Source organism: Sarcophilus harrisii, chromosome 1 (assembly GCF_902635505.1).
Source record: "Sarcophilus harrisii chromosome 1, mSarHar1.11, whole genome shotgun sequence".
NCBI lineage: Eukaryota > Metazoa > Chordata > Mammalia > Dasyuromorphia > Dasyuridae > Sarcophilus > Sarcophilus harrisii.
In genome coordinates this window covers 525,589,543-525,602,155 of record NC_045426.1, presented here as the reverse complement: position 1 = coordinate 525,602,155, position 12,613 = coordinate 525,589,543, and the positions used below count along the sequence as shown (strand labels likewise).

Genomic DNA, 12,613 nt, shown 5'->3' with positions numbered 1-12,613 from the left:
CAGGCACATATCAACTTACAGACTGATTAAGCATACCTTTAATAAACTGGTATATGCAATACTTATTTTATGTTTCACAATATGTGCAACCTGAGTGATTATAACATCTTCAATTTTTTGAAGAGATATTCTAAAAATTGGATTTAAATGAAATATAATTCCCCATTAACAATGGTATGTCTATCTACTAAAGCTAAAAAAAAAGGTATGAGAATTCTGTATAGCAACAGTTTTAAGTAAAGACGGACAGCAAATTAGATAACACAATTTCAAAAAAATTTTTATTAAACATTGTATATGTAAAGAGGACTAAGTTAACTATATGCTGAAAGAGAGGGAGAGATTAAATAAAACAGATCACAAATCTCATAAAGTTTACAATCTAGTGGAAAATATAATACAAACATGCACAAAACCTTACAAATAAAAACCACGCACAATTAGTGCAGAAAATTGGCTATGAAGACAAACAACATGGGTTCAAATTCAGATTCTGATACTTAGCTATGTAGGTCTAAGCAATTCACTTAACCATTTTCTTCTGGAAAATAAAGGGGTTGAACTATATGATCTCAAGGATCCTTTCTAATCCTAAGATGTTATGATCTATAAGTATAAAGAAAATTAAGTGCCATTCAAAATTCAAGAAGGAGAGAATTATAACTCAGAAGATTACTGTGAAGGCATCATGGATGAAATGCCATATATTTTGAGGACAGGCAGGATTATTTTTCCCCATGGACATTCAGATTGAGTGCTTACTCACTAGGAATTTCCTTACACCAATGAAATTACAAATCCAGTAAAAATAATGGGCTTTTGAGCTATTTAATCTAAATTATTTTATTTTATTTTATAGATGAGGAAATGGATTCCTAGAGAGAAAAGTGATTTGTCCACACTGACACAGGTAGTGAATGGCAGAACCAGTCTTCAAATTCAGATGTTGAATATCTGGCAGGTAATGAATATTCAGTCTGGCAGAACAGCAGCAATGATAGGCAGTGTGAAATAAGGCTAAAAATAAGAAAATATGCATACAGATTACCTAAAATAAAAAGAAATATAAATCACAGTTTTTTTTTTTTGTAAGGCTCAAATGAAATAATGCATATAATGTGCTTGACAAACTTTAAGGTATTACATAACTGTCATTTATAATTATATGGAGGTGATTAGAAAGAAAAACCAAAGTTACTAATATACATTTTGGTCTCTTTTTGTACTGAGACTGAGATATTAAGTCTTAGGCATTTTTTTTTGTAAGGAGAAGGTCTTTTGCATTTCTTTCATTAAATTACCTGGTGGATATTTTGATGCTCTTCCAGCTCCATATTCTAAATATTTGGAATAATCTGGGATTTCTTAGGTTTTGATTTACTTAATCCTTTTCCCTATAAATAGAACAACAATTTAATCTTTTTACAAATAAATCATATATACTTGAAATTGCATAGAAGGCAGCGAAGTTAATGGATTGATGTGATATACCTCAATTACTCACAACACTGTGTTCACTGGTCTTTCAGAAATTTTTTTTAGCCCTCATCAGTATTTATATGTGTAAGGTGTGTGTTTGTTAGCTTGTGCATAAAAACATTAACAAAATTTATCAAGAATACATAGGATCTTAAATGGTCTATTATCACATAGTGAAAAGAAGATACAATAGAGGGGGAGAGGCCTATGGTATGGTAGTACTTCCAGATACTGGGGGAAAAAAGCCTTGGATTCATAGTGTGGATATTCTATGAAAGAAAATATGGATGAGTCAAATAGGCTAAGATGTGAGGAAATTGTGTTTTGCATTTATGGAAGTGAATACTCATACCAATGAAATAATGAAGCCATAAAAGTAGTATGAGTATATCCAAACTTCTCTTAAGTCATAAAATAAATAAAAATATAGGTGATAGAAAATGGAACAATTACATTACTTTACTTTTTCTTTCCCTCCTCTGGATCTACGAGATAGAATTATCAATGGAACAATTTTAAGTAATTTTTAAAAACTTCAATTGGCGATATGAAATAACATATAAACCAACTTAATTATTACTCCACAATTATCCCATCATATGTAAATTTTAAAATATCTATGTCTTATACATGTTTTGGGTTATAGATGTTTACTTACATTTGCTAAATGAACTCACAACAATACCATATACAAATAAATGCTGAATATCTATATATCTACATATACTACTTGTTTTTTTTACAAAGTCACTTTTTCAATTGGAATTACTGAAAATTAATTATTTGAATATATACTTTTTTTTTACCTGATGAGCCGAGGAGTTGAATGGTCCATGATGAATGGCAATATTGCTGTTTTTTAAATTTTCGGGAGATTTTTGGTGGGATTTCCTTTTTGATTTAGTGGCTTGCCTAGTTGATACTAATCGGCAAATATTTAAATCCACTTCTTTAGTTGGATTCACTGATTGTTGTTGTGGTAGCAGGGATTCTTCTGTTTCTGTGTCTGATTCAAAAATGTATAATTGTCTTTTCTTTTGTAGTAACTCATGGCTATTCCCCAAAACTTGTATGGGATGCTGACTTGCTAAATTTTCTTTCTTTTGGATTTTCATAACATTTCTAATTGAATTTGAGTTGTTATCTGACAAGTGAAATACTGAATCACCAGGAAACTGGAGCTTGTGTCCACTCAAACTTACATGTGATGATGTACACTTAGGCAGATAAAAATTTGACTTTGTATATAGGTCTTGTGGAGGTATAAAACTCTTAGGATTTGCATTTAGAATTTGTGTTGCAGATGTATTATTTTTAGTTCTTTTTTTCTCAGACTGTCCCAAATTCAATTTGTTAACTTGGGTCACACAAGATTTATGTGCAAATATCTTTGATTCTGTACCAATATGCTGCTTTTTCTTCTGATTAACAGGCTTTGAGATATTTTCATTCATTTGAATCAGTCTACTTTTAAAAATTGGTATTATTTTAGTGGTACTTTTATTTTGGTTATCAGGAATTACATCTTGAACTTGAATGTTCCTGCTTTTGTATCTGGATGCTTCAAAAGATAGCTGTGACTCCTCATCACATGTGCCTTTATTCTCATAGTCTGGCTGCAGATTAAGACTTGAAAAAATACTTGGCTTTGGCTGGTTGGCTAAAAGCTCCATCTTGTGGTCAAATTCCATAGTAGCTGAAAATGGACTCTGAACCAAGGTAGGTTTTATGGAAGGGATCTGAGTCAGAGGACTAAATATTTTTTTGGTAGTCAGATTAGGAGTCTTGACTTTGTTTCCCTGAAAGCAGATATTATTAAAAAAAATATCAAATCAAATCAAATATTTAACAGAGTAGAAACAAGAGGTATTAAGCAAGAATCCAAAGTAATGTAAAAGAAAAATAATCCAACAGAAAATAACAGATGACCTTTTAAAAAACGAGCAGATTATTATTTTCTGTCTATATAATATATAATCTTCTCTTAGAGAACATTTTACTATATAAATAATATGCTGTCAGAGTAGCTAAGTCAGTGGTTGTAGTAGGATTGGGCTGAGAGTCAGGAAAACCAGATTTTAATCCATTCTCTGACACTAACTCATTCTAGACAAGAATCTAGACAAGTCACTTAACTTTTTTAGATTTCAGTGTTCTCATATATAAAATAAAATTCCAGGTTGCATTAATCATCTATAAAAATTACTATCATAAGCTAAACTACTCATTGGTCTATTAACATAGCCTCCTTCTTCCTTTTCATTTATCAAACATCTAGTCTTTTTTTTTATTAAAGCTTTTTATTTTTCAAAATATATGCATGGATAATTCTGCAACATTAGTCCTTGAAAAACCTTGTGTTCTAGTTACCCTCCCTTCTCCAACTCTCCTTCCCTAGATGGCAAGTAGTCCAATATATGTTAAATGTGGCAAAAATATAAAACATCTAGTCTTTAAGTGCTAAGTTAAGTCTCCTCCATTACTCCATACCATGACAATCTCTCTCAAAATCCTATAGAAGTGTCTGTATCATTCATTTGGCATTTAGTACATGCTACTATGCATAGTTATTTATGTTTTAGTTACATATCTCATCTTTCTAAATAGCATGTAATTTCTTTAGGTACAATAACCATATCTTTGTTTCCCTAGTTGTTGGTGATGATAAAAACATTGGGAAAAAGAGGTTTTCATTAAGACATTTTTGCAAAGGATATGTCTGTATTATTCTGCACAGGGTCTAGTAGGTACTTAATAAATACTTGTTTCTTATTTTATGCAATAGAGATATGCTTAAAAATGTAAATGAAATGTAACTTTAAAATTGCTCAACTCATTTAATCCAGTTGTAATTTTATTGGAACATGAGTAATTGCCTCCTAATTTATCTTTTGATTAAGTCTGTATTTTTTCATGTAATTTCATAAAACAGATTTTCTCCACAGTTATTGAATTTTTTTCTTTACACCAGTTTATACTATCTAAAAATTTCTGTTAGTATTTTATTTAGCAGATAGAAAATAATAAATCACAACTATAAAATATTTAAAGATGAATAAAACACATTTCCTCATAATAACCCCATGATATGATTATAGCAATTTTATAGTTAAAGAAATTTTAGTTAGGTGATTTATCTAAGCTTATATACCTAGCAAATGATATGGCAAAGCAAAGACTCACAGTTCTTAATTAGCAAGCAGATTTACTCATACTTTTCAAATAAAAAGACATGATAACAATCACTATAAAATTTACTTGATTTTTTCCCCCCTAGTTTGAATCTCCTTATTTTGCCTTTTAATCTTGAGTGATTGTAGAGATTCAGTATAAACTGTTGTATGAACTTCTCTGTTGTCAACAAGGCACAAATATCAAATTTCTTAGCAAATCTAGACCATATATGATTTCTTATTGTTTTGAATAATACAGAGAGCAGGAATTTATTAAATGCATTAGAAAAAGAAACCTAAAGATATATCTAGATAGATAAACTACTACTAAAAATATGAATTAAATTTATACTTGTGGTTCCAGATTTGATAATGTAGTAGTTGAAACAATAGCAGGGGAAAAAAAGTATTAGCTATTTCGAAGGTGCCAGCAGATTGATTTAAAATGATAAAATTTATTGGTAAGTGGTAGAATACAATTTAACAATCTTACTATATCAGTATTATGTTTGTAGTGATCTAATATGTTTAGCCATACTGACAATTGCACTATGTATGATCTTGTACTTGTTAGTACCTACTACAATGGACAAGTGTTTAAACAGTATCATTAACATGCATTAAATAGTGATATGGTATAGAAAGATAATCTTAACATAGGAAGACACAATAATTTATATCATGTTTTCCTGAGTAAACTATGTCCATTCCGTACTTATACTGTACTTTTATCCTAAAAAGGTATCCAAAACACATATATCATGAAAAAAATTTTCAAGAGCTTGTGACTTCTGGTCTCCACGTTATTATTTAATTATCATTCCACTTTGTAAAACACACCCAACACTCCTAAGACCTCTAGGCCCATATACAAAATTTATACAAGCCTACAAAAAGGACCTATGAAAACAATAGATGAGGTTCTAAATAATTCAATAAAAGGGGCAATCAGCTCCAGGACTCCTTTTAGACAAGCCTTTCCTTATAACTTCACAGTAAATAAACCAAAGATTTTGAAGTTATGACTTGACAAAGAATATGTCTGTATTGTTCTGCACAAGGTCTGCTACTGATACTTAATAAATACTTGTTGACCGATTATTATGAAAAGGCATTATTCTAGTCTTCTAATTATGGTCAAAGAATCATTGCCAAAAATACACAACTGACCTTATTTTCAAGATTATACATGTACTTTAGGTGACCTCAAAAAGTGATATCAAATCATATATATGAATCAAAACCTCAAATTGAACTCTGAATAGAAAGTTATAGAAGATTAAAATAAAAGTGGGAATCTTTCTGAAAGTCATGGCAAAGATAATAACAATAACTGATATTTATATTGCAATTTGAAGTTTTCAAAGCACTTTATACATATAGTATATAACATAATGTAATTAATATACATAAATTAATATTGATATTATTTCTGTTTTACAGATAAAGAATCTTAGAATATTAATATAGTCATATAACTATGACTAGTTATGGTCATATATTTATATATATATAACAAGATAGGAAAGGAAAGGGAAAAAGAAAAGGGAAAGGAAAAAGGAAGAAAGAATGAAGGGAGGAGAGAGGAACAGAGGAAGGAAGGAAGTTAAGGAGTCTTCTTACTGAAATCCAGGCCAGCTTTATTCACAGAGGTTGTTTTGGGTTAAGTGAAAGAGGATATTCTTTGTTTCAATTGCTACCTTACTTTAATCACTGAATAGGTGTGGCTTCAGTCAGCCTGAGACCTGTTGAAGACCTTAATTTAAAAAGGCCAAGGTTTCCCATTTCATCCAGTCATCTCCAGTCATCTTGATCATTATCTGGCCACTGGACCCAGATGGTTCTGGGGGGGAAAGTGAGGCAGGTGACCTTGCACAGTCCTCCCTCACTTAAATCCAATTCACTTGCAGTCATGGCATCATCTCCCTGATGTCATGATTCTCTTCGAGAATGAAGGACAAATGACAACAATCTTACATGAAATTCATTGTTTTTAGTATATTACATCCCATCTACTCACATGCATCTTGTCATTGACCTTTTAATTATGTACATTTATGCTTACTCTTTTTTCTCTATTTTTTTTGGGGGGTGGGGTGATAGATTTTTTGTGAAATTATAATTTTAGGGCTTTGATACTTTATGGGCTTATACCATTTCACTAATCTAAAGTAAATCATAAATTAGCAGAGTCATTACTAGAAAGAAATTAAAATCAGAAATGAAATATATCTTTTGTTTGCTTTGGTATACTAATTATGAGTCATTGAAGACTTTTTATATTTCTTACTCATATTTTTTCCAAGTAATCATTCTTGATTCAGAAGACAAAATCTGATTCAATTATAATATTTTCATATTGGGGATAGGAAGGAGAAAAACAGGCTATGATTTTATCTGCACCATCAACAAGTCTTTCTAGTTATTCCTTTTCTGCTATTTTAAAAAGTAATTATAATTTCCATCTACCAATAGCCTTAAAAAATCAAACAACTATCTAAAGAACTCAGGTGTTATAAAATGATGTGTCAATAGGTTTTGCAAACAAAACAAATTCAACCAAATTTTATCTCAGAATCATCAAAAGAATGCTAGGTATGTTCTAGGCAAATATTTTCAAATTAAAACATAATAAAGTATTTTTCATCCTGTATTATTTGACTATTCAGACCTAGGGAAGGTATATATTATTGGTCACTGGACAGGAAAACTATCTTCTTACCCGTAAAGAAGGCTTGATGAGGTCTTGAGTATAGTAGTATGGCTTACTTGTCATCTTTATTGGAAAGCCACATATATGAGGGAATTTGGATTTCAGATCAAGAAGAAAGCTTTTCAACACATTTTCCATATCAACCCTTGGAAAAAACTGTACAGGTTGGCTTCTGATGCAATTAATAGGGTACTTGAACAATGTTAAAGATTAAACATCAATTTTTTGTTATATTTAATACATATGAAGATAAAATTCTTTGATATCATCATTTTGTAAACTTCTAGTTCCTTTTTCTGTTATCTTATATCTAATATCTACTTTATATGCATAATATAAACACATGCACATACACATAACATACATTATTTATCCAATTAGGATGTAAGATATTTATAGAACCAAATAATTTATAAATAGATTATAACATTGTAGAGGAAAACAAATTTGAAAAATTTAAGAATTCTGATCAATTCTGATAATGACCAGTCATGATCTCAGAAGCCTGATGATAAAATAGGCTTTCTACCTCTTGGTGAAAAGGTAATGCACAATAGTATAGACTTAGACATAGATTTTTTTTTAGACAGGACAACACAAATTTATTTTGCTTGATTATACTTATTTGTTAAAAGGGAGAACTTTTATTGAAGGAAGAGGAAGCATGCAGAGTGAAGTAGGAAATCAAAAAAAAAAAAAAAAAGAAAGGAAAAAAAACATGGAAACATAAGAAAAAATACACAGGAAAGAAAAGAATTTTAAAATGAGATGTAGACAAGAAGGGAAAGAGGTGATATTACTATATTAATGTTATATATAATCTTTTTTTTAAAAGTTGTGAATGGTGAATTCACAGTTTCATAAAAAATATTTTTTTCTTCTTTTTTATAGAAATATTCATGTCATTTAATAATTGTTAAGTTTACGTGTGTGTGTGTGTGTGTGTGTGTGAGATTTCAAAAAAATAAGCTCCTTAAGGTCAAGAATTGTTTGTTTGTTTGTTTTTCCTTTGTATCTCCAGTACATTGTAAATGACAAATGCTTGGTATTTGATAAAATGAAGAACCTTTAAAAAAAAGAAAAAATTATTAAATTCCATTTATTCTATATATGCTTATTATATATTTTAAGATTGACCTTTTCATAGGTACTCCTTTTACTTAATATTTAACAAGCAACCAAAGTATGACTTTCTCCCTTTAGCACTGAAACTCAACACATTCAAAATTAAACGTATTATTCCTGGCTTGTACTTCCTGGCACTGGCTTGTACTTCCTCATTTCTTATTTTTGTTTTATTTCCCTCCAATTTGCCTAATTGAGAACCTCAGAACCTCAACATTAACCTTTCCCCTTCTCTTATTAAGCATATCCACTTACTAAGTCTCATTAATTTTAACCATTCCTTAGTTTTCTTTAGACTTTGAAACCATATCCTTATGCTGGGTCCCTTCGTCCCTTCACCACCTTGGGGTTTTTTTAGCTGCCTTTTGCATATTGTCTTCCCCCATTAGTGCAAGTTTCTTAAGGGACTATTTTTCTTTTTTCCTTGTATTTGCATCCTAGTACTTAGCACAGAGCCTATACTACAGTGCTACAGGTACAATAGCCTTGGTATATAGCAAACACTTAATAAATGTGTGTTCCTCCCTTATTTCCTCCTGCCTACAAAAATCTACTGTTATCTATTTTATAGATATAGTATAGTCTTGGATTACTCCATCGATTTCTATTCTTCTTTGGCAGCTGAAAGATGCTGGAATCTCATAATTGAGCTGACTGTGTATACTATAAATTCATGGGAGGAACACACATTTATTAAGTGTTTGCTATATGCCAAGGCTATTGTACCTGTAGCACTGTAGTATAGGGTCTGTGCTATACTACAGTGGTGCTTCTACAACAAGCAAGCCAGAGTTGAGTAAAGCTGACAATTTTTAGGACACTTTTTTTTTAGCCCTTCATGCCAGGAGATGAGCAGTGTGGTTCTTTAAAAAAAGCTGCTTAGATACTCAGAGTTGCCAAATACTATTGCTTTTTCAGTCTAGTGAGAAGACAATCCTGGGGCCTGGGCTAAAAATGTGCATGGTTGTGACTACAGCTCTTAGTGTATCCATATCATACCTGCTGCTTAATCACCTGCCTGTCACCACAAGACTTTGAAGTAGGTAAAAATGAGTGACTAGAGTATTAATTGGATTTAAGTGAAGGAGTGTTGCACAAAATCATTGTCCTACTCTCTTTTCTAGATCCATCAGAGTTCAATGGCTAGACAAAAGTCAAGAAGACTGGGGATAGGTTGGGATGCATTGGGTGTCCTTGGTATCCTCAATATCGAATCAAACTCTACATACTCCAGAGAGTCTGCTTCAGCTGTCTTTATAGACAATGGAAGAAACTGTTTTGACCTGCCTATTCTGCTGGGATAAGTCTTTAAATACTTGGGAAAGACACCCCCTAAATCACTGATGGGTCTAAGACTCCTCAGTAATCCTTGACCTGTCTTGGTCCATCTGCCAAAATGATTTACTGCGGCTGCTGCATATGCTATAGCTTCTTAGAAGCACAGGTGAGAGTTGGATGAATCAGGGGAATACCAAAAGAACCCTGAAAAAGGCTCAGCAGTCCTTACCTCAGAGGTACTACCTTGCCTGACATCCTAGAACTCCTCAAGGAACTTATATTCCAATGGTGCAAGCAACACATAAAAGAGTGTAGGAAGAGGGGAGAGGAAAATAAGAGACACTCACAAGGAAGAATGGTAGCTAAGTTTTTCGAGAAAAAAGCACAGACTAAAAGGGAATGAATAATGGATAAGTCTGGGACTATCCCTACAATGGAGGGCTAACACACTGAACTCACAAATTGAAGTTGTCTGGCCTGGTAGAGGAATATTCTGGAGCATAAGTGGTAGAAGGACTAAGGAACAAGAGATTAAACAAGAGATTAAAGGGCATTGGACAGAGAATTATTGAACTGTTTTAATTACAGGATCGAGGGAAGAAAGATATGGCTAAGAAATGATGGATTGGGAGAAGCAGGTAATAGTGGAACTCAAGGTCACATTGAGATTGAAGAACATATTTATAAATAATGAGACAAAGACAGATACAGTCAGAGAAATTAAATTGTGAACACCTCGAGGGTGGGTACTTTCTTGTGCCTTTTTTTATATCCCCAGTTCTTAGTATAGTGGTCTGTTCTGTCTTTTTGTCTCTGGATATTTTCAATGTCTAGTCTTCATATTTTGAATTTTCTCATCTCCATTTCCTGGCTTTTCTGACTTCCTTCAAGCCTTAGCTAAAGTTCCAGCTTCTACAAGAAGCTTTTCCCAGTCCTCCTTAATTTTAAAATCTTTCTTCTAGAAAATTTTCTAAATGTTTTAAATATCGTAGATTATGCAGAATTTAAAAAAATATTTCATTTATAATTAGCTATAAGACCAATTTGTTGGATAACTTTTAGCTAAAAATTTCCAGTTTACTCTGAATATAACTTGTTTGTCCATGATTGTTTACATGTTTTCTCCCTCATTAGACCATGAGTTCCTTGAGGGCAGGTATTGTTTTGTCCTTTCTTTCTGGATTTCTTTGATCCTAGACACAGATTGCACATAAAAGGTTCTTAAATGTTTATTGTTGACTTGATATAAAATTTTTAACACTGATGTTAATTTTTTGGAAGTCAAAAGAAACCTACTAAACATCTTTGAGTTTTATTTAACAAAAGGATTGTATGCATTCATTTCATATACTAGTTGCCACATATATAAATAGTGTGGATGGATGGAGCAAATAAGGTTTTTTTTGAGGATGAAAGAAACATGGGCATGTTTGAAAGCAAAAGGGAAGGAGCCAGTAGACAGGGAGAGACTGAAGATTAGTGAGAAAGTGGGAATGATAGGGAGGACAATCTTTTGGAGAAGATGGGATAGAATGGGATTTTTTTCTAAGTGGAGAGTGGTTCTCCTTGGCAATAAAAAAGAGCCACCTCTTATTGTAAGAGGTGAAGGAGGAGATAATGGTAGAAGGATGATGTGAAATGAGCAGATAAAAAATAAAGTTTGTAGGTTTATAACTGGCTTTCACTTCTTTGTATATTCATCTAGCTTAATTGGGATTGAAGTGAGTAGGGAAAAAGGGAAGAACACAAAATAGAGGAGGAAATGAACAGTAGTGAAGTTGTAATTTGCTTCTTTCCTAAGACAAAGGGTCACACTCTATTTTTCAGGACAAATAAGTGTGACACAATGCATGAAGATATAGAATTTAATCATTCTAACATCTTTAAAAAATCACTATAAATTATGCTACAGTACATAAAGTGGAGTCATTTGTTATTGGCAAGATGGTCAAAAAAAGCAGACTGGTTGTGCCATCAGAGTAGTATAGTTGATAAAATGTTGGCCTTCAAATAAGAAAGGCCTAGACTGAATGTAGTGCATAGGAGTTCTGAGCTCAACATACTAAACTGAGTGGTTGTCTGTAACAAGTCTGGTACAAAGATGGTGAAACCATAAAAGTGGGGGATTCTCAGGCTCGTAAGTAGATATGAATTGGCAGATTAAAGTTTCCATGTTAATCAATCAATAAATATTCATTATTTATCTACTATATTACAGGCACTGTGTTAAATGCTGGGGATAAAAAAAAAAGAAGAAGCAAAGAACTAGTCTCTGCCCTCCAAGAATTTATAATCTAATGGGGGAAGTAACATGCAAATATATACACATATACATATACATAGGGAAGCACTAGAATTAAGAGGGGTTGAAAAAGGCTTTTAATGAAAAATGGCAACAGAAATGGGGCCAGCCTATGAATAATCCCTGTACTTCTAGACTAGTTAAAATAAAATGATCTGATCTCCAGTAGAAAAAAAAAAAAAAGTAAGAAAGAATGGAGTTTGAATCTTGTTTTTGTTATTAACTATGTGATCATGGATAGTCAACCTTTCTGAGACTCAATTTCCTTATTTGTAAAGTAAAAATGATACCTGTAATATTTACTTTGCAGAATTATTGTGATCTTCAAAAAATAACATTTTAATAAAGTGTTTTGCAAAATTTAAGGTGCTATCTGAATGTTCGTTGTCATTATAACAAGAATGGTAAATCTAGATAAACAAAATCTATAACTAAAAATGAGTTTTTGATGAAATTAAAAGAAGTGGAACAAGATATAGGACTGCATTTCTAAATAAATTATATCTAGGAGCAACATATAAAACAATGGTACTAGGATGGATA

At 31.8% G+C, this 12,613-nt stretch overlaps 1 protein-coding gene across 4 annotated transcripts in view; it reads right to left on the bottom strand.

Annotated features, from left to right (window-relative positions):
- Nucleotides 1–241: 241 nt before the first annotated feature.
- Nucleotides 242–12,613, bottom strand: part of C1H18orf63 (chromosome 1 C18orf63 homolog) — a 44,747-nt gene continuing 32,375 nt past the window's right edge. For 2 of the 4 annotated variants that reach the window (XM_023496285.2, XM_031946707.1), the window contains exons 11-14: nucleotides 7,375–7,558; nucleotides 2,286–3,278; nucleotides 1,302–1,394; nucleotides 245–1,017 (exon numbers count right to left, since the gene is read on the bottom strand). In XM_023496285.2, coding sequence (XP_023352053.1) covers nucleotides 1,338–1,394; nucleotides 2,286–3,278; nucleotides 7,375–7,558 — 1,234 coding nt within the window. In that variant the 3' untranslated portion in view covers nucleotides 245–1,017; nucleotides 1,302–1,337. Of the gene's footprint in view, nucleotides 1,049–1,301; nucleotides 1,395–2,285; nucleotides 3,279–7,374; nucleotides 7,559–12,613 lie in introns of all 4 variants that reach the window. The other 2 variants (XM_031946708.1, XM_031946709.1) reach the window with 2 other exon arrangements.